The 23,864-nt window shown below is 39.3% G+C and overlaps 1 protein-coding gene across 1 annotated transcript in view; it reads right to left on the reverse strand.

Moving 5' to 3' along the window:
- NIBAN1 (niban apoptosis regulator 1) overlaps nt 1–23,864 on the reverse strand; it is a 163,489-nt gene that overhangs the window by 27,224 nt on the left and 112,401 nt on the right. Inside the window, exon 6 of the mRNA XM_047754279.1 lies at nt 2,006–2,121. Coding sequence (XP_047610235.1) covers nt 2,006–2,121 — 116 coding nt within the window. The remainder of the gene's footprint in view (nt 1–2,005; nt 2,122–23,864) is intronic.

Below are 23,864 nucleotides of genomic sequence, written 5' to 3' on the forward strand. Positions count from 1 at the left end.
GCGCACACAGGTGCCCCCACACACACTTCTCAGGCTGCCTTGTTCTCTGGGTGTCTCTAGGTATGTCCTGCCTCACCGTGATGACGGATGAGTCATTTCGTCCTCTTGCACCTTGTAGCAATGTACACCTACCAGCCCAAAGTAAAGAGCAGAAAGCCAACAGAAGAAAACAAACTCAGTCCTCAACTCCCAGAAAGGACTTATTACGTACTTGCTTTCCATGGCATCATGAAGGAATGTGGGCTCATGTGAGATTTCAAAGGAGAGGAGAAATTAAGCACGTAGCCGAGCCAAACTCAAGGAGCTAACTGACTGTTTAACTTGGTAGAGTCTCACCGTTGATACTGATCTTTCACTGGACCAGGAGTCAGAAGCCATTGTTTCCTTTGTCATTTATCCACTTAGCATGTGACTCTGAAACAATCAGCTCCACAGGGCAGGGACACTCTGCCTTGTCCACCTCTGGATTTCTAGCACCCAGCATAGTGCCTGGTATAAAGCAGCTCAATAAATAATTTTTGAATGAAAAAAACTGCGCCAGTCATTCAATCGCTATATTCCTCCCTCAGTTTTCTCACTTGCAAAATGGAAATTATAACTGGTCTACCCATCCTAGGAGACTGATAAAACGAACAGACGGAGTTAGGATTTGAACATAAAAAGTATTACACGAAGGCATTTTAATATTGGCATGTCTATTAAATACATTTGTTTATATGAAAGGCCAATCGGTGGCAAATGGTTCAGCCTCCCCTAGCTTTCATTTTTTATTTTTTGGCCTAAGTATGGTTAGCCCTTAATCCTCTCAGGTTTGTAAATGACTGTGCTTCTTCCACATATCAGAAACCAAGAATTGGTTGAAGGTCTTGAGTAAGTCTCAGGATGGGAAATAAATGAGTTTAGAATCCACCAAAAGAAGAAGAAGGTCGGGGGCGGGCGGTGGGGGAGTGGAGAGGGAAAAGGAAGAGGGGTGGAGGGAGAGTATTCTGAGTCATATGTTAAAACAATAAAGAATAGCCCATTACATGAGAAAATGTTTTTGGCTTTAGATGTTCAATGACCCTATAAAGGCAAGACACTAACTGGAATCTTCCAAATATTGTTCCCTAATAAGTTTCACTAACTCCCTAAAGAGGCATTCTAGGCTACGAAGGGAAATTAGAGTATAGCATTCTTGGACCCTATGTGCCTATAATTAAATAAGGCCCATACTCAGCCTCCTGTTCCTGGTTGAATCAGCCATGTGATTGGTGTCCTCAAGGTGAGTGGGGTCACATTATGAAATATAGTTTCCTTGGAGATGTGTAACAATGTGCCTGGAAGAAGCCAACCCAGACACATAGCCCATGACTGACATTTAATCAAGGTCATGAGAAACCATATGGGATCGCAGAGGATATTACACTAGAAAAGGTAAATGAAACACAGAAAACTACCCAATGTATCTAAAATTTGTTTCCTTTAACCACTTCATTCATACATCATCCCATAGATAAAGATAGCTCTGTGCCAAATACTTTACTTTTCCAACTACATCTCTTTTAATGCTTGCAACCCTGCAAGGCAAACATTATATTTCCATGTTTTTTCCCCCCAAAAGAGTAACCTGAGACTAAAAGAGGTTAAATACCCTGACAGAATGACCTAATGCCCCACCACACACTCTGCCCTATGCCACACTGCTCACATTCGCTTGTAATCTGGAAGTATGAAGTCAGTTGATTGCGAGGCTAATGCTTTTTCCAGAAAAACACTGGAAATGGTAACTCTTCCATTGCAATCGCAGTGGTCTAGGCTGCCCTATTTAGTGCCTAATTTGGAGGTCTTTCGAGAAGGTGCTCAATAGCTTGCTGACCTAATGCTTCTAGACAATGAGAGAAATGGCCTTTGGAACTCCATCTTCCATTCTTGTAACTTTTTGTTTATTTGTTTGACTGTTTATTGTGATTCTGACCTTTTAACACCCAGAGAGAGAACAGGATCCAAAATTCTGAGCTGATGTTACCTGGATTTCATCCCCAGTGGTCATCTCCCATGAGCCATAGTGTCCTTTCTCTTGTCGGAAGAACTGCACAGCTTCTAAAAAGGCTTGGGCTTCAAACGTCATCTGCTTTGTGTAATCTAAAAGAAAGAGGCAAGGGCATTTAGCAAAGAAACATACTTTCTTTTACACTTTTCCATGGTCCTTCCAGTGTTGTGGTTCAGAGACCTAGCATCACCTGAATATTGCCAGGGATAGAATTATGAGACACAGAAACATTAAGCAAGTACTGAATTTGAAGTACATTTGCAGGTGCATAGTCACCTTATTTGCTCACTCTACCAGCTGATCAGTTCTATCAGTTATTGAATACTCTGGTTAGGACCAGAAGCAAATCTATCCCCCTTTATCTCTCTTGTAAATGCTTCCCTCAGGCATCCAGGCACCTAGCGGCTTTATGACACCCACTGTAACACCCCACCAAGGCAGATCATTCCTCAAAGTGCCTCATGTATGCCAGGGATGCCCTCCCAGTTTCCCTAACAAGACTCCGACTGCTTTGGGAGCTGATGTCAACTTTCTGTCAACAAGATGTCGATGTAATATGCTGATTTATGCAAATGGAGAATGTTAATTGCTAATACTTATATAGCAAGATAGTGTTCTTTTAAGCATAATACATATTTCATTGAAAGTTCACGAAAACCACTGAGGTATTTTTATCATCCCCAGTTTATATATGAGGAGACCGAAAGCCCAGAAAAATGAATTAATTGCCCAAGGTCGTACAGCTAGTAAGGGTATGAACTGACTCCAGAGCCTGCTCCTAAGAACTACACTATACTAGCTTTGGGTTTGCCTCTCCAGACATATTGGATATTTATTTATTTATTTATTTATTTATTTATTTTTGCTTTTAAGGGCTGAACCACGGCATATGGAAGTTCCCAGGCTAGGGGTCGAATCGGAGCTACAGCTGCCAGCCTGCACCACGGCCACAGCAATGCCAGATCCAAGCCGTACCTGCGACCTACACCACAGCTCACAGCAACACCGGATCACCGACCTGCTGAGCAAGGCCAGGAATTGCACCTGCATCCTCATGGATACTAGTGAGATTCGTTTCCACTGCACCACAACGGGAACTCCCAACATACTGGATTTTTAAAGGTGTTATATCTGAGAGGTAGTACCCTACCACAGAGAATGGATATCTAATGGTAGGGTTTTAAATGAGCTGAATGGCCTTCCCAGAAATCGACAGAGCACACCATGCACTCAAATACATTCATTTCTGCCACGAACTAAATGTTTGTGTCTCCTAAAATTCATATATTGAAACCCTAATCCCCAATGTGATGATATTTGGAGATGGAGGTTTTGGGAGGTAGTTAGGTGATGAAGTTAGAACCCTAATGTTGGAATTAGAGCCTTTATAAGAAAAGGTCTCTCTGTCCTCTCTCTCTTTCTTCTTCTCCTCCTCCCGCTCTTTCTCTGCCCCCACGAACCCCTTCTCACCAGACACTGTATCGGCCACTGCCTTGGTCTTGGACTTCCAAGACTATGATATTTTTGTCAGAGCATCCCAAACTGAACAAGAGAATTTTCAACTCTTGGAGGCTCTTGGAGGATGCCATGATAAGCAAATTATAGAAATCTTAGCAGGGCAGTGAATTTAGAAATAATCTAATCTAACAATAAAGAAATCAAATCTTAGGGGAAATAAAGTGGACAAAGTGAAGGGACTGAAAAGGCCAAGTCTCCTGCCTCCTACCTCTCCCTCAGCAGGACACAAAGTTCTCGTTCCAATAAAGCATGTAACCTGCACCAAGAGGGCAATATTTGCTTGGTTAGCTGAAGGCAGCGGATTCTCTGGGGGAAACTTCAGAGCTTTAGCCAGTGGGATTGCTCAGAAAAGGACTTCATGGTTGATTCAGGGACTGAGCAGCATTAAAAGAGGATCAATCTGTTTCAAAAGGTGACCATTAATAGATTGCCGATAACTCTTTTGAAACTGGCTAGGTCGTAAGTCTCAGGAACTTGGGAAAGACAAACTACAACTCAAGACATAGCCTCTATAAAGACTCAAGCAAAATTCTTCACAGTGAGGATAGTGTGAAGGTTAGAACCTCCCCCTTCAAAGACATGGAAGGGTCACTGACGTTTCTCATATTAACATAACGATGTGGTTAAAATCTAAATCAGAAAAAGGGCATGTCCCAAGGATCGGATTTTTAAATCGAAGTATTTTCTTCCTTGTTATTTTTTTTTTCTGGTTTGGCAACTGATGCAGTGTTTAATCTCAGAGGTTTGGAAAACACAAATTAATGTCTTGGTATAAAATTGACAACAAAGGGGCTGTGATATGGGGCTCAGTATACTGGGAGGAACTAGACCAACTGAGATGGAAACTGTAATTACTACATTAAGATTTAAAACTGACTCATGTGCTCTTATTTTTAACAGCTGTTTTCATTTCCAACCTAAGGAAACAGAGCGATGGAAGAAAATGTGGTACTTAGATGTGAGTATTGCCAGACCCGCAAGCCTGGGAATGAGGTTTTAAGTTCTTCACATCCTGACAAGAAGCATGAGTTTACTTATTTCTTCCCTAGCTGGCCTCAGGAGCTGGAGGAGGCATCTGAAATTCTGTCCATACCATCTATATCTATACATATAAAAAGGATGACATTCCCACTGATGGTTGCTTTTTCAAAGATCTTTAAAAAAAATAACTGAAGACATGGGATTTGGAGGGAATGATGTGGGGGAGTCAGAGAGAAGTCAAAAAAGAACTAGAAAAGCTAGCATGTAGTAATGGTGCAAGATGAAGCACTTTAATACAGACAGAGAAGAAAAGTATTAGTCATCAAATGGACCATAAAGGAAATTACAAACACTGAACATCAGCAATGAAATTTAAAAGAATAAGGGCACAAATTTGCCTTCTGGATTCTACCATTAAGACAGACTTAAACTGAACTTTAACTACTCCTTTTCCGTAGGGTAAAAAGGCTCTAATCACTGATTCATCATTAGATTTTTTTCAGCTTATAAAGTAATTAAATTAATTTGTATAAAACTTTTAGAACAATATCTGCCAAATAATAAGTTGCTTTGTGGATACTGGTTCTCATGGTCATAAACAAAGCTCAACAGCAACCGCCAGAGCATTAAGGAAATAAAGAACAATGGTTTGCTTTGTAAAAGACAGAACTACATTGCAATGGTCACGTGAACTTCATTTCTTCTAAGCCATTTGTAAAGGCACTGCTGAACTCAGCCAGAATGTACAGGTGTTTGAGAGAAACAAGATCATCAGTTCTTTAACCAGCTTCCTGCCACAGATCCCATGGGAACAAATTCCAGGACCTCAATCACCCATTCTCCTGCCAACAAGAAATCAGGTTAGTTCCGTGGCCCCCAGAATCAACAATGGTTTTTGGTCTTTAAGCCTTCTCCCTGCAAGATAACTTAGAAACACATGGTAGGCATCAGCTCGAACTCTACGTTTCCAACATGCTATAGTTACAAGGATGCTCAAGGAGGCATGTGGACTGGGGAGAACTCACGCATCGTTAAATCCAGCTCCTTTGTTTGATGGATGAGGAAACTGGAAGAAGAAATGGTTAATTCCTTAGCTGAAGGTCACACAGCTGGTCAGAATCAGAGCCAAGAGTTGAAAAAGTGGTCATAAGCAGCCTTGGCATTCATGCTTACTTAAATCATGGACTATGGGAATTAGAAGTGACCTCAAAGGTCACCCACCCAATGCTCTTGTTTAATGCTGGGAGCCTTCAGAATCCCAGACTGACACTCCTCTGGCCCTAGCTTAAATGTTTCCAGTGAAAAGATGCTCACGATCTAATGAAGTAGTCTTTTTTGTCACCAAACTGTTGCAATTATTTGAAAAATTTTCCTTCTGCTGAGCCAAAATCTGTTTCCATGGACTCTCATTAATCCTGCTTCTGCCTTTCAGAGCAAAATAGACAAGTTCACTCTTTTTCTGTATGGTAACTAAAAGATAGCTGAGTATCCTTATTTTCCTGCGATCATTCTTTGACAATACAGTTTTTCGATTTTTAAAACTTGGCCCACCTTTTTCCTTCCTTCCCTTGGTGACCGACTCAAATCTGTCAATATCTTTCTTAAATTTGGACTTAGACTGAATACAACACAAGGAGTATTGTCTAACTAGTGCAATTTACATGAAGTAGAAAGATCACTTACCTTTTTCTGGTCCCTAAACTCTTTTTTTTTTTTTTTTTATGCAGCCACATCATTCTGTTGGCTCATTCTGTTGCCTTTCCTATAGTCTAATAAAATCTCTACATCTTTTTCATATAAAACCCTTGTCAATCTAAGCCTTTCCTAACCTATACTCTGCTTTTGATTTTGACGTGCAGGCTTCAACATCACCCCTATTAAATTACAACTTACTGTGAGCAGTTTAGTGCCCTGGAGCATGCCAAAATCATTAAAAAAATTGTAGTTCTGTCCCCAGACCCTCTTTTTATGCTGATATCATTCAAAAATTTGGTGGGCTTGCCTTCGGTGTTTCTGTCCAACTCACTGACAAAAACATTCATCAGATCAAGGGTGAGGACAGAGCCCTGGGAAACTCTAGACATTTTAGGAGACGTGTGGGAGACACCTCTTGGCCATTCACTCAACAATCACAACTTCAGCACCAAGACGTGTCTGTTTTCCTCAGTCTCTCCCTAGTTCTCATCTGTGCAGCTGCATGGAAAACTTATATGTGGGGGACATGATTAAGGATTTTTGCAAGGGAAAGAAAGCTTCTCCAGGCCCCTCGGGGGCAGTTATTCAGGGGGCCAGCCAGAGAGAAAGTGCTTTTGTTTTTTTCCACTTACATAGATGTACTGCATGTCTGAGTCAACTGAAACGCCAAAGCTCCAAGGCCTACGTAGTCATTCTGGATTTGGACTTCGGCTGCTGTGTTAGGATTCCCTGACTCGGGATGGGTTGGGAAGCTGCCTTGTTATTTTATTTTATCAGCAAACTGTGCCAAGCCGTGTTAGCCGATCTGCCTGGTGACTTGCGAAAGTTATGTAACAGCATTACTCACTACACTGCTATGAGGTTCATCTCACTAATGTATACTTCTAAACCATCTTCGGCTTCAGGTCATCTGTCATCTTTTCTAGCAGAGCTGCAGCAAGGCTGCTTGTCCTAGTTTTTTTTCCAGAGCAGAGAAGCAGCACTGGGAAAAGTAACCAAGATTTATTGAATACTATCATGGAACATGAACTACTAGGGATATTTACACACATTATCTCGTACAATCTTTCTGATAATCCCATTAGGTAGGAATTCATATTCCCACTTTAAGGCTGACAAAGAAACTGACTTTTAAGAAAGGCTAACTAATCTCTTTAAGCCAGTTTGTGGTCAAGCAAAGCCTATTTGCTTCCAATGTCGTGTTATCACACTCGATAGTTTTATTTTTTAATTTTCTATTTCGAGATAATTGTAGATTCATGTTTTTATAAGAAATAATACAGAGATATCTAATATATCCTCATCCATTTTTCCCTAATGGGGATATCTTGCAAAAACTATAGTACAATATCACAAGCAGAAAATTGACATTGATGCAATCTAGCCACCTTTTCAGATTTCAACCATTTTACAACCATTTTACATGCACATGTGTGCATGTGTGCGTGCATGTGCGTGTGTGTGTGTGTGTGTGTGAGTGTATATTGTGGCTTGGCTTTAAAATTTTTTAAAATTTCATTTCCATGTGAGTTCCCATCATGGCTCAGCAGTAGCAAACCCAACTAGTATCCATGAGGATGTAGGTTCGATCCCTAACCTCACTCAGTGGGTTAAGGATCTGGTGTTGCTGTGAGTTGTGGCTGTCGTGCAGGCCGGCAGCTGTAGCTCCGATTCAGTCCCTAGCCTGGGAACTTTCATATGCCATGTGTGTGGCCCTAAAAAAAAAAAAAAAAAAAAAAAAAAGACAAAAAAAATTTCATTTCCTTCTCAAAGTTTAGAATCATATAATTGACTATACTATAGGGATCATTTAATCCAAGCCACTCATTTAATTAGTCAGCGGATTGAGGGCCAGACAAAATGTGACACGAATTATTAAATACAAGAGAAAACCTCTCATTGGAACTAAAAGTGAATGATGTTTGTTCTAATAAAACAATAATAACAGTTTTTATTGTTATCAAAAAACATATTCATGACCAACTTAAGCGAATCTTTATTGCCAAACTGTAAATAATAACTCTTATGAGTACAAACCCAAGGATTACTTAGATGTGCCTAAATTGTATTTTGTAAACTCCCAGAGTAAAATAATTCATTCACTGACCACGTCATATCTGTGTTAGTGAGCACAGACCTACCAGGAAAAGAAGAGTAATAAGCCAAGAAAGAACACCCTCCTCCTGGAGATCCAGAGACCCAAGGGTGAATTATAACGGTGTTGCTCCAGATGAAAATACAAAGATAGGAGTTCCCATCAAGGCGCAGCAGCAATGAATCCAACTAAGAACCCTAAGGTTATCGGTTCAATCCCCAGCCTTGCTCAGTGGGTTAAGGATCTGGCATTGCTGTGAGCTGTGGTGTAGGTTGCAGATGCGGCTCATATCCTGCATTGCTGTGGCTTTGGTGTAGGCTGGCAGCTACAGCTCCAATTCGACCCCTAGGCTGGGAACTTCCATATGCCACAGGTGCAGCTCTAAAAGGACAAAAAGACCAAAAAAAAAAAAAAAAAGATAAAAGAACTTACTCTGAGGATATAAAAGACTTCTTAAATAGATGCAGGAAAGGTGTTTCTATTGTTTTGATATAATTTAACCACAGAGAAAAACTATGTGCCTCAGACATCTAAAATCAATGCATCTAATGAATTCTTGACTTGTCAATAAATATTAAAAGGCTGTTTACATATAAGTGATATCATACATTTGTCTTTGATTTATTTGACTTAGTATGATAATCTCTAGGTCCATCCATGTTGCTGCAAATGGTATTATTTAATTCTTTTTTATGGCTAATATTCCATAGTATGTAATATCACTTGTAAATGGAATCTAATTTAAACAATGGTATGAATGAACTTATTTACGAAACAGACTCACAGGTTTCAAAATCAAACTCACGGTTACCAAAGGGGAAACATGAGGGGAGGGATAAATTAGGAGTTTGGAATTAACATACACACACTACTATAAATAAAATAGATAACCAACTATGACCTACTGTATAGCACAGGGAACTCCATCATTTCAAAGCATGTAAAATTTTTTTTCAAGGTTAAAATGAAGTTTATTTTTTTTTTAATTTTTTTTGTTTTGTTTTCTAAATAAAACTGTTTGTGAAACAGATATTTTATCCCCACGGCAGAGTGACCCCTGTATGGGAAAACATTATGAAAAAGAATGGGTATATGTATATACATGACTGAATCACTTTGCTGTATACTGACACTAACATGATAGTGTAAATCAACTATACCTCCAGAAACTTTTTGTAAAAAAGTTACGCAATAGAACACAAGGACTTTCTGCAATGACTTTTCTAGGACTTTTTCCCCTCCCCTGGTAGACACTTCAAAATATAATAAAAGTTTAAAAAAAAAAAGGGAGTTCCCATCGTGGCTCAGTGGTTAATGAATCTGATTAGGAACCATGAGGCCAGGGTTCGATCCCTGGCCTTGCTTGGTGGGTTAAGGATCTGGCGTTGCCATGAGCTGTAGTGTAGGTGTAGATGCGGCTAGGATCCTGCATTGCTGTGGCTGGCTGTGTCGTAGACTGGCAGCAACAGCTCCAATTAGACCCCTAGCCTGGGAGCTTCTGTGTGCCATGGGTGTGGCCCTAGAAAAGGTAAAAAGACAAAAAAAAAAAAAAGAAAGAAAGAAAAAAAAGAAAAAAGACTGTCAACAGAAAAGGAAGTGGTGGTTACTAAAAAAGTGAAGACAAACTAACAGACAAACTAACCTCATTTCTTTTAGATAGTCACAGTAGATTAGTAAAATAGCTACCATTGGCTTTGGAGACATCCACTATCTAGATTTTAGCAAGGCAAATATTATAATCTTGTGTGATTTTGATTGACACAAGGAAGAAATTCAAATTAGTTGATAATCCAAATAAACATAGTCAAATAGTTAACCTAAATGGTGAGTGCTGGTTAAAGGGCTGATGTTACTGACATCCTAGAGGAAAATATTTTCAATAACTTGGAAAAGGTAATACATAGACAGACAGACAAACAGATAGAAGGATAGATTAGATAGATTGTTAGATAGATAGATAGATAGATAGAGAGAGAGAGAGAGAGAGAGAGAGAGAGAGAGAGAGAGAGAGAGAGATAGGAATAACCTCAGGGTTTCATTTAACTATGAGCTCAGTGGTGTAATACAGTTGTACACAAAGAAGGTGATATAAGATTAACATTCAGAAATTGGTTGCATTTCTGTATACTAGCAATGAAATATTAGAAAAGGAGTATAAAAATACAATACCTTTTAAAATCACACCCCCCAAAAATTAAATATCTAGAATAAACCTGACCAAGGAGGTGAAAGACATGTATGCTGAGAACTAGAAAACATTTTTCAAGGAAATTAAAGAGGATTCAAAGAAATGGAAAGATATTCCATGCTCCTGGGCTGGAAGAATTAATATTGTTAAAATGGCCATACTATCCAAAGCAATCTACAGATTCTATACCATCCCTATTAAATTACCCACAATATTTTTCACAGAACTAGAACAAACAATCCAAAAATTTATATGGAACCATAAAAGACCCAGAATTTCCAAAGCAATCCTGGGGGTTGGGGGGTGGGAAGGAGGAGGCATAACTCTCCGAGACTTCAGACAATATTACAAAGCTACAGTAATCAAAACAGTGTGGTACTGGTACACACAGACCAATGGACTAGAACAGAGGACCCAGAAATAAACCCAGACACCAATGGTCAATTAATCCTCAACAAAGGAGGCAAGAACATAAAATGGGAAAAAAAACAATCTCTTCAGCAAGTGGTGCTGGGAAAACTGGATGTCAGTCAATGAATCAAGAACACACATTTACATCATGCACAAAAATAAACTCAAAATGTCTTAAAGACTTAAACATAAGACATGACACCTTAAAACTCCTGGAAGACAATATAGGCAAAACATTCTCTGACATCAACCTCACAAATGCTTTCTTAAGTCCGTCTCCCAAAGCAATAGAAATAAAAACAAAAATAAACCAATTGGACCTGATCAAGCTGACAGGCTTTTGCACAGCAAAGGAAACCATAAAAAATAAAAAAGACAACCTATGGAATGGGAGAAACTAGTTTCAAGTGATGCAACTGATAAGGGCTTAATCTCCAAAATATATAAACAACTCATACAGCTCAACAGCAAAAAAACAAAAAATGCAATTGAAAAATGGGAGAAGACCTGAATAGACATTTTTTCCAAAGAATACATACAGATGGCCAACAGGCACATGAAAAAAAGCTCAAATCACTAATTATTAGAGAAATGCAAATCAAAACTACAATGACGTATCACTTTACACTGGTCAGAATGGCCATCGTAAGTAAATCCACAAACAACAAATGCTAGAGAGGATGTGGAGAAAAGGGAACCCTCCTTCACTATTGGTGGGAATGTAAACTGGTATAATCACTATGGAAAACAGTATGGAGGTACCTCAGAAAACTAAATATAGAACTGCTATATGATCCAGCAATCCCACTCCTGATTATATATCTGGAGAAAACTTCTATTGAAAAAGATACATGCACCCGTATGTTCATTGCAGCACAATTCACAATAGTCAAGACATGGAAACAACCTAAATGTCCATCAACAGATGACTGGATTAAGAAGATGTGGTACATATACACAGTGGAATACTACTTAGCAGCAAAAAAGGAACAAAATAATGCCATTTGCAGTAACATGGATGGAACTGGAGACTCTTATACTGAGTGAAGTAAGTCAGAAAGAGAAAGACACATACCATATGATATCACTTATATCTGGAATCTAATATATGGCACAAATGAACCTATCTACAGAAAAGATACTCATGGACATGGAGAACAGACTTGTGATTGCCAAGAGAGAGGGGGAGGGAGGGGGATGTACTGGGAGTTTGAGGTTAGTAGATACAAATTATCCCATTTTGAGTGGATAAGCAATGAGATCCTGCTGTTATAGCACATTATTATACGTAACCACTTGTGATGGAACACGATGGAGGATGATGTGAGAAAAAGAATGTATATATATGTATAACTAGGTCACTTTGCTCTACAGCAGAAATTGACATACTATAGTAAAAAATGTTTTTAAAGTCAGAGAAAGACAAAAAAAAAAAAAAGCACGTGAGGTTGGACCACAAGAATAGGGAATATACCACGGGTAAGGGCAGTTATAAATGGAACTCTTCTAAGCTTATCATCACACATTTCCAGCTCATGCAGAATATTTTACAAAAATTTTAAAAAATGAAGACAAAAAGGTGGAGTACTTCTGAAGAAGGCCAAGTAACTGAGGAACCTCATAGCTTTAGAAATAAAGAATCTAGAGGGAAGAAGTCTTCATCTGTGTGAAGATCTACAGTGCAAAAGAGGACAGGATTTGTTCCATGCAGGGTCAGATACTGGAGTCAGAAGAGTATGATCCAAAGCAGAGTGTGGCAGACCTTGACTCAACACAGGGAACACATTTCTAACATTTAGATCTATCTTAGAGTGAAATAGGTTCCAGTAGGAAGTCAAAAGTCCCTCTCGAAGAAGCAGTGCTCCATCAGGACTGAGTTACCTTGCAGAAGGTGTACAGAATTGCTTAAATCTCTCTATTTTACATTATCATGACATTGTGTACCTCCTCACCATTGCACTTAGAACAATTCCAATTTAACAGTTGTCAGCATAATCGCTTGAATATGCCTTTCTCCCAGTCTGTAAGCTCTAAGAGGACAGGGGACTGCTTTTTGCATTCATCATTGCATCCTTAATCCCTAGTCCAGTGCCTGGCACATAAGAAAGAAAAAGAGGGAAAAGAAATGAAGGAAGATAAAAGAGGAAGGGAGGGATTCAAATACTAGAGAGAAGGCGGAATTACATCTCTTTATAATGTTCTTTCTAAACTGAGATTTCTTGATTACAAACAAAACCCAAGCATTGCAAATGAATTAGATTCTCTGAATTAGCCCCTTCCCTACTGTTGTAAAAAGCTACTCAAGGGCATAGATGGGCTCACCCCAGTGCTTCTCAGACTTGGTGAGCATCAGAATCCCACGAGAAGTCTTGCTAAACAGATTGCTGGGCCCCAGCCTAGGAGTTCTGATTCAGCAGGTCTGGACTAGGGCTCATGAATTAGCATTTCTAACAAGCTCCCAGGTGATGCTGATGCTTCGAGTCCAAGGCACCCTTTGAGAACCACTCCCTCACTCAGCATTAGGGGAGTGATTCTCAAACATCAGAATCACCTAAAGTGCCTATTAAAAATAAGACTCTTGGCCTTGCCCCAGAGATTCCTATTCAGCAGGTCTGCGATTGGGCTTAGGAATCTGCATTTAAACAAGCTCTGCAGGTGATTCTTTTGCAGGTGGTTTACAGACCAAATTTTGAGGGGAAAAAATTTACATAGAGAAGCAGATACAGTAGAAGTCTCTGGCTCTTGAAAGCTTAGGGTCTTGATGGCAGCATTTCCTCATTATTAGGTTAAGAAATATTCCCTCCATCAACTGCTCACATATTTAACACAAATGAACCCTTCCACTTACTCAAAGTGATGTATAAACATAGTACTATGGGAGTTCCCTGGTGGCCAAGCAGTTAAAGACTTGGTATTGCCACTGCAGCGGCTAGAGTTACTGCTGTGGCTGGGGTTTGATCCCCAGCCTTCGAACTTCTACAATCCACAGGCATAACCAAAAAAAAAAAAAATAGTGCTATGCTGAAGCATTATCAAAGGTATGTGGATAAGGAGCCACTTTGGGCAGCTCACACAACTTGAACTCAACCCATGGAACAGAACCCCCTTCACTTCAGGAGCAGTCACCATTGTCTGGACATAAATCCTCAGATGCAATCCCCGGAGAACCTCATTTCCTGTTTTTTTGTTTGTTTGGGTTTATTTTTCTTATTATTATGATTATTGGTATTCACTTCTGTGACATCCTTCTTTTCGTTAACATATACGACCTTAATTTCTCTATTTTAATTTTTTCCAAGCCTTAAAAAAATTAAAACGACCTATGCTTTCATCTTCTGCAAAGGTAAGAATGGTGTTATCGAACTCCTGATAAGGAAGGAAGGAGTAGTTCCTTTCCAAATATCCAGAAGATATTCTGTGCCCTAAAGCTAGGTTCACTGAGTATGCCTCCCATGGGCCTGAGAGTGTTTGTCCATCCCCCCATGTGTCTTAGATCCCTGGGCAGAGTCAGGCTAAGAGAACAGTGATACAATCAATCATTTCCAATCTGCCAGGATAAACATACGTGGCTTGATGTCAGTGAGATTTGTTTCTAAGACAGTGAGTGCAGAACTGCCTTCCAATCCTCCTGTAACTATTTGTGGAGATGATGCTGAAATGCCTCAGGGAGGAAAAATAATTATACCCAAGAACCTAAGTAAAACAAAAAAAAAACTATCTAGTTTCTTCCTTAAAATGTGAATTTTAGAAAGAGTTCACTATGTAATGTTTACAGGCCACTGTGGCAGTGCACACACTAGGGTAATATTTCAGCTCAGATGGTGAAAACTGGGTCGTGTGTCTCCCACTGGCATTGTGGGGAGTTGTGCAGCTTACTCCCTGCAGGCAAAAACTTAACACACAATCTGGACACTATTTAAAGCAAGCCTGAGTGTTCAGATGCACAGGAAAAATGTTTCTCTAGCCACAGACTTGTCTTTCATTTTTGATGCCACTTTTCTATTTTTCCTGCAAAAAACTATTTGCACAGGGGTTTTTTGGGTTTTTTTTTTTTTTTTTTTGTCTTTTTGCTATTTCTTTGGGCCGCTCCCGCGCCATATGGAGGTTCCCAGGCTAGGGGTCGAATCGGAGCTGTAGCCACCAGCCTACGCCAGAGCCACAGCAACGTGGGATCTGAGCCGCATCTGCGACCTACACCACAGCTCACGGCAACACCAGATCGTTAACCCACTGAGCAAGGCCAGGGACCAAATCCGCAACCTCATGGTTCCTAGTCGGATTTGTTAACCACTGCGCCACGACGGGAACTCCCACATGGGTCTTAGTCTAATTGGTCACCACAGCACACAAAAATATTAGGAAAATTCTTCCTGGCTGATTCTATGGATGATCTTAATATTGTGAGTTCTGAACACATTTGTGGAAGCATGATTTCTACAAGGCAGAGAGCAGAGTAACCTGACCAGGTTTACATCAGGGTACAAATCACTGGTGTTAACTAGCATCACCTTACTATATCCTAACCTGACACACTCACAGAGTGTGGTGCTCTCTGATGATGCTTTCTGGGGATTTTCATTCATCACCATCATTAATCATCACCAGTGATTAATAATAGCATCCACCTTGCACTTGTCAGATGATTTTACAGTTTATGTCTCATTTGATTCTCACAACAATCTCATGAGATGGGTAAGCCGAACGTAATCATTTGCAGGTAGAAAAGTGGAAAAAAGTGAAAACCAAAGAAGTTTAAGTCATTGTCCAAGGTCAGATGAATATGTAACTCATTTTATGGGTCATCAAATGAGGGTTAAAGTAATAGGCAGGAAAAAAGTTCTACTTCCATGCAGACTCAATATCAAAAACAACCGAAATTTACTTCAAACTTCTAACTACGACAGAAGTTGTGACTACTTTTAACTAGGATAAAACATCTCAGTTCCTTATTTGTAACATTTGTAACATTTTGTAATATTGAAAAAATGAAGGTGACCCATGCTGCATTCCTCTCCTAAGAACTAGGTAGGGATGGCAGCCACAGACTCCTGGAACCCATTACCTGCCCTGATTAGGAAGGTAAGCCTGGCTAATCCACAGCCTACTCCTTAGGTTTGATGGGCAGCATACAATTTAGTCCTCAAGTTCTTAAGGGCTAGATCATTTTTATAAAAAATAGGAACTTCTACAGTCATGTACCAATAAAAACACTGTCCACATTCCTGACCTATTACAAGAAGGGACAGTGCTGCCAACAGAGTTCTTTTCAACTTCTGGGTTAGCTGAGACCACAATATGTACCAAATTTTCAAAACTGTTTTCAGCCAAAAGATACTAGGAAAGCATCTTGCTGTTGGGGTGGTTGAAGGTCTGTGATTCCACAGCAGCATATACTGTCCCACTAAGGGATTCACTGAATGTGGCTTTACACTTAGCATAAGTATGTATTTTATCATGCAAACTCGAAGCATTAACAATGATTTTCAGTAACGTCCAAGGAGCATCTTGTTTAATAACTTGACTAAGAACAAGTTTAAGCAAAACATGATAGGATTACCGAATGGAATATTATGTAGTCTCTAAAATAATAATTATGATGACTTTGACACAGTGCAGAAAAGTAGTTTGGGAAAAAGGGAAAATTTTAATTGCAAAAGCCAAATTATAAAATTACACATACATCCTAATTAAGCAATATGAAATATGGACCCATGTGAGCAATGACTGGAAGGGAATGCATAGGAAATGAGAACTGAGTTATGGGGACTTTGTGACTCACGTGTTATGAGATGTTTTAATATCCTCAGGAAGATCCATGCTGATCTAACGCCTTTTTTTTTTTTTGGTTTGCTTTTTACCAATCGGCTCATGACCATGAACAATATTTGCCTCTCCAGAGTCAAAATAGTCCTGTAGAAGTCTGTCTCTTAAAACCTCAGAGCACCAGCAGCTGCCAAATCATGACATGCTCCATGGTCCCAAAACGCAAGGTCCAAATGGAGGTGTTTGTAAATTAACTGATGTGAGTGAAACAGCCCTTCTCTCCCTCAGGACGGGAGGAACTCAAGCCTGGCTCCTCATTCCACCAAGCAGTTGCCAGTGTGATTTCTTTTTTTCCCTTTCTTTTTTTTTTTTTTTTGTCTTTTTAGGGCTGTACCCACGGCATATGGAGGTTCCCAGCTCAGGGATCGAATTGGAGCTGTAGCAGCTGGCCTACACCATAGCAACGCCAGATCCGAGCCACGTCTGTGACCTTCACTGCAGGTCACGGCAGCCGCGGGTCCTTAACCCACTGAGTGAGGCCAGGGATCGAACCTGCATCCTCAGGGATGCTAATCAGATTCACTTCCGCTGAGCCACGGAGGGAACTCCTCCAGGGTGATTTCCACTGAAGAGGTCATGCTTTTTGTCCTCTCCTTAAAATACAGTTTAGCATGGTTCACTGCCTCCTTCAAGTGTTTTCTTTTCACAAATGGAAGGAAAATCCTCAGCTCTTGGAGTTCTTTGGACTTGTCACAAATGTCCTTTAAACCATTATTACGATCCTAAGCTTGCCAAGAAAACTGAACAAGGTCATAAGATGACATAATGTCCTCGAGGACAAGGACCGTCACATTCACCACTGTATCCAAAGGCCACAGCACAGGGCCTGGCACTAAATGCTCTCTTGAATTGACCAATTAAAGAAGAAATCAAGGATTTCATAATTCAGAGGCAGCCATGGGACAGGAGGGGATAAAACTGGGTGCTGTTTCTACTTTGGCTGTGGGACTTGAGGTGAATTACTTTGCTACCTTGGGCGTACTTCAGTTCATTTCAAGTGAGAGGCTGACTGTGAGGTCACCTTTTCTTGCTGTGAAACAGTATAATCCTATGATAAACGGCGAGTATAGTTAGTTTATCAACATTCAGACAGTGCTTTCCATTGACAGTGCTCCAACATGGGGATGTAAATTCCGGCTGCAGGACCATTTTATCCTTTGCACTGAACTTTCTCTCTCCCTGGCCTGCAGAAAGTAATCAATGCGGCTATTAGAAAATATTAAAATACATATGTTGCTTTCATTACATAGTCTATTGGCTAGCGCAGATCTAAGTTTCTTAGCCCTCCCCTTCCCCGTTTCATTAATCTGAATAATAGTTCAGTTTATGGTTATTTCCACTGGGTTCACCACCTGGGTATTTAATTACTTAAGCCAACAATAGTGAAAAAACTCAAGTTTGTCATTTCATGATCTATGACAAAACTTCAGTAAAAATGATTTGTTAAATCATTATCTTAGACAAGTCATATGAGGTTGGTCTCTAAAATATCCTTTTTGGGAACCCTCCTACGCTATTGGTGGAAATGCGAATTGGTGCAGCCACTATGGAAAATAGAATGGAAGTTCCTCAAAAAAACTAAAAATATAGTTTTTTCATATGCCGTATGATTCAGGAATCCCATTTCTGGGCATATATTCAGACAAAACTATAATTTGAAAAGATGCATGCACCCCTGTGTTCATAGCAGCACTATCCACAATAGCTAAGACATAAAAACAACCTAAAAGCCCATCAACAGATGAATGGATAAAGAAGATGTGGTATATATACACAATGGAATAGTACTCAGTCATAAAAAAGAATGAAATAATGCCATTTGAACCAACATGGATGGACCTAGAGATTCTCATACTAAGTGAGGCCAGTCAGAAAGAAAAAGTCAAATACCATATGAGATCACTTATATGTGGAATCTAAAATATGACACAAATGAACATATCTATGAAATAGACTCACAGACATAGAGAACAGACTTGTGGTTGTCAACGAGGAGAGAAAGAGGGGGAGAGAAGGATTGGTAGCCTGGGATTAGTAGATGCAAATTATAATATATAGGATAGACAACAAAGTCCTACTATATATAGCACAGGGAACTCTACTCAATATCCTGTGATAAACCATAATAGAAAAGAATATGAAAAGCAATATATATTTGTATAATTGAACCACTTTGCTGCATAGAAGAGATCAGCACAACAGCATAAATCAATGATACTTCAATAAAAATTTTTTTAAAGACTAAAAGGGTGTAGGAAGAGAGAAAAATTTTTTTTCTTGAAAAAGGAGAATCTGCCTGATATCTCGTAATAGAACAACAAAAGCACTGTGATTTACGAAATTGTCTACTTCTCCAGGAACACCATCATTTTGGTTTGGGTGTTTGTGTCTAAACTATAAAATCATTAAAAGATTCTATCTCAGCCAGAAATTTCTCTTTTATAAAATGCTAAAGAACAAAACACATTACATCCTTTGTCCAAATGAGAACTACCAATTGAGATATAGATCCAGTTCTTGATTATCTCTGTTGACTAAGGAAAGTGACAACGATGATAATTTCCGAGCCTGTTTGCTTCTGTACGAGGTGTGTATTTACATTTGAATTCAGATGAGCCTAATGTCGCAGGGATTCACCCTCTATGAGAGAACAAAGCTGCCTGATGGGGAATTAACTCGTGCTCTGCTCCCGCTCCTTCCTGACTTCATGTGGGGACATCTCAGACCAAAGCTGGTTAAAACCGCTCCTTTCTCTTTCCTTCCTTTGTTCCTTATCCAGCCCCATCAAACCCACACATGCACTCGCATGTACACACACTCAAATACACACACACAGAAGCAGATCTTTCCTTGGGCTGCAGAAAGTAACCAATACTGGTTTTAAAGACCTCCCGCAGGGTAATAGAAGGGAAAGTGGTAGGGCAGAGACTCTAGACCAGCGCTAATCAGGAGAAATGTAATGAAAGCCACATATGCTAGTTTAAATTTTATAGTAGTCACATCATAAAAGTAAAAAGAAAGTTAATTTTAATAAAAGTAATATATATGTGTAGATTTTAAAAAAAATTTTGTGTGTGTGTGTGTGACTGCCTGCAGCATGCCAAAGTTCCTGGGTCAAGGATTGAACCCAAGCCATAGCAGTGACAATGCCAAGTCTTTAACCACTAGGCTACCAGGGAACTCCAAGAATAAATTTTATTTAAATCAATATATCTAAAATATGTAAGCAATAGAAAAATTATTAATGAGGTAGTTTTACATTCTTTTTTTTTGGACTCTTTGAAATCTGGTGTGTATTTTATACTTTCAGCACATTTCATTTCAAACTATCTACATTTCAAATTATCAGAAACCATATGTGGCTAGTGGCTACCATATTAGACTGCATAGTTCTAAATGTCCATGGTTTAAATTACATTATTTATCTGAGTGGTGACAGAGGTAGGAGGCAATAAAAGAGAGCATGCCACTGCACATGTGAACCCAATTCAAGCAATGTCATTACAAAGGAGATGTATTCAGATCATTCCTACTTTAGGTCAATCAAGAAGGAAAAAATCTGACTATCTCTAATTCATCATTACACACATAACACAGTTCATCCACTAGAACAATCCTCGGATCACAACAATGCACAAAAATAAGAAATAGGATGACTTGCAACAAGTTTCTATATGGATTAAGGCTAGAGTTGAAGACCCTTGACAATTATATCTCACTCATAAACCCTGCCCTATGGGCAGTGAGGAATCCTTGTGGCTTTAACTTGGAGGGCTCTCTAACAACAAGGCGGTATCATAATAGTCCTGCTTAGAGTGGCTAACCACTAACGGACATATTAGATGAGATCATTTCCAAACAGGATACAGCCTTACAACAATCTGCTATATTTATAGCAGAAAATTGTTCACCCCTCTCTTACGCGCTCCCCCAAATTAAAAACAGCTAAAATACTTGATGGATGGAGGTGCCTCCTGTTCCTATTGTAAACAATTGCAGTGGTTGCTTTAGACTTGAATTAGGTGATGCAATTAACTCATTCCATGGAACTCTTTGCAAGAATTGGCCCAATGATCTCATTCCCTTATGATAAAACAGAGAAAGAGGAAATGAAAAGAAAAACCTCAATTCCTCTGTTGTAAGTTTCAGAGCTTCTGAATGCATGTAGTGGAGAGGGGGAAGGGAGGACACTTGCGTATATTTTTGACGTTGATGTGTTAGAGTTAGAGGTTATAAATAAATACCTATTCGGTGTTCACAGTTCTTAATGGTATTTTTACCACTAAAGAAGACATGATGAAATCGTAACTAGAATAGGCTTTTAATCTCTAGTTAATGTCTCTACTAGGAGGGAAGTATTTATTTATTTAATAACTGAAACATCATATAAATTATTCCAGACCTATGATCATTATTGATAAGACTAAAGGCTAATATTTATTAGATAGCACACTTGATGGGTGGGTTTACAATCAAAACTCACCCCGTTCAAGTCATCCAGAAGACATTCCCTCCGTCTTTCCGTCCATCACATTTTAGAGTTCTCATCCTCAGACAGTTCTCCCTCATGGGTGACCTACATTTCTCAGGTTACAGTTGAGAACATTTCTACAAGTAGCATTTTGTTGTTGTTGTTGTTAGTCCATCTGTTTTCTTTAAGCATCTTTGGTGGAGTTAGAAATACCACTGGAAAGTCATTATTGTGTCTTCTCAGACCTTTTCTTTCAAGCTGTGTAATACAAGTATCTCTAATTTTCCTTAACAGTTTTTATTTTCCAGCACCATACCTAATTTTTGAATCTCCTTTGATGGCACTCTGCAACTCCACATTTCTTAAGTTTTAGGCTGTGTGTAGTTTCCCCTGTTTAATTGTGTGCACATGTAGTATATAACCTTATTTTAGACTGCCCTCACCCCCTGGCTTCCAGCATTCTTGAATCCCCTTAATCTACTCTATTATTTTCCCATAGCACTTATTACCTTTTATCATGTTATATAATTTGCTTATTTATTATGTTTATGCTTTATTTGCTGTCTCCACCATTGGTCCCGAAATAGAATATAAGTGTCATAAGAATAGGAATCTTTGTTTTGTTCATTGCTGTATCTGGAGTACCTAGAATAGTGCAAGAATATGTGCTTGGCATATTGTATATGCTCAGTAAACATTTGTCTAGTAAATGAATGTGGACCTGATCAATGTAAATTCATACAGTTTCTGATTAAATTAATGTGTAAGTGTTCATCTAGAGCCATCTTCCTAGCGGACTGGTAAGTATATAAGGCAAGACACAATTAAATGTCTAAATTTAAAATAAATGTTTATTTCATTACATTATTGAAGAAAACTGGGTTATACTGGCAGAATTCATTCTTTAAAAGTTTGTTACTCTCCAGTAGTAGGCATTGGGAGTACTAATTATTTCTGGTTTATTCCCCTATCTTTCTAATTATGAATACTGAGTCCACAAATCTAGAATATTCAGAGATATGCTCAATGACTTCTCAATTTAAATATAAGTATCAGGAGTTCCCGTCGTGGCACAGTGGTTAACGAATCTGACTAGGAACCATGAGGTTGTGGATTCAGTCCCTGCCCTTGCTCAGTGGGTTAATGATCCGGCGTTGCCATGAGCTGTGGTGTAGGTTGCAGACGCGGCTCAGATCCCTCATTGCTGTGGCTCTGGCGTAGGCCGGTGGCTACGGTTCCGATTCGACCCCTAGCCTGGGAACCTCCATATTCCTCAGGAGTGGCCCAAAGAAATAGCAAAAAGACAAAAAAATAAATAAATAAATATATCAAATATTAAATCTATTTTAGGCTCCTGACTAACCTCTCTACATGTTTTATAAGTTAGAGCTCAATATTTTAGGTTAAAAAATATTTTGCCTACATGCTATTTGGAGGAAAACATACCCACTTCCATTTTTTTAAACAGCAATTCTATTGATGTGGGTTTATTCTTGATCCCCATTTTATCCCCAATGCTTATTATGGTTCCTAAAATATAGCAGGGGAAATACAAATATTTATTTATTTAATGGAAAATAATTCTGGCTAACTAGGAAAATTCTGAACAAGGACATTTGGGGGAAAAGCAACGTATACAGTGTATTCAAAAAATTTTATAAGTAGGAAAAAAAGTGATAATTGACTGATGTAGAACTGAAAAAAATCAATTTCCAACCAGAATTATTATTTCTAATGGCCTAATCTCTATCATACATTCACTCACTCACCAAACATTGGATGAAAATATTTGATGTACGAGTCACTATGAAGAATTCTCTAAACTCAAAGGAATAACATTTGGGTCATGGGCATGAAGCTTAGTGTGGGAAATAATGATAAACCCATCATCTGTTCACCACTGTGTTCCCAGCACCCAAACAATCACAAGACATATGCTCAATTTGGTAAAAGTGGTACAAAGAAGGATAATTACCCATAAGGCAATAAAGGGTGTGATAAATGTTATCAGAGAAAGTGAAGGGCCATGGGAGTTAAGAAGGAAAAGGAATCCCTCTGGTTTGGGGTGGGTACATTTTCCTGGAACAGGGAGCTTAGTGGACAAGGATAGGTTAAACTGTGGCAGGTGGCAGGTGTTCAAAGCACACAGGCAAACCACACAGAGCATTTCTGACCTGTTCCCCCCAAACAGCATTTCCTGTTTTCAAATACTTGAGCCATGAAATCTTCAAACCAACCCCCAGAAAGAGTTTTTAATTTATATTAGGTGCAGATATAAAATTATGTGGTTGTAAAGGCTTCTGACAGAGTGCAAGCTGGTGGGCTCTGGGGTCCAAGAGGCCTGGGTGTTTCCTGACTGTGACCAAGATGCTGCTGTGCTGTGTGAGACACCATGCAAAGGCCTGAGGACAGAGCCTGACTATTCAGTGGCTTCTCCACAGCTGCTAGTGGCTTTCCTTCCTTCTTCTCCTTCACTTGGTGTTCTAACCACAGCCTTAAGCTTAACTTGGCAGGAAAAGCACACATTACAGGCGTACCTTGGAGATATTGTGGTTTGGGTCCAGACCACTGCAATAAGGCGAATATACCAATAAAGGGAGTCATACAAATTTTTTGGTTTTCCAGTGCATCTAAAAGTTATGTTTATACTATA

The sequence above is a fragment of the Phacochoerus africanus genome, chromosome 11, assembly GCF_016906955.1.
Source record: "Phacochoerus africanus isolate WHEZ1 chromosome 11, ROS_Pafr_v1, whole genome shotgun sequence".
NCBI classification, from domain to species: domain Eukaryota; kingdom Metazoa; phylum Chordata; class Mammalia; order Artiodactyla; family Suidae; genus Phacochoerus; species Phacochoerus africanus.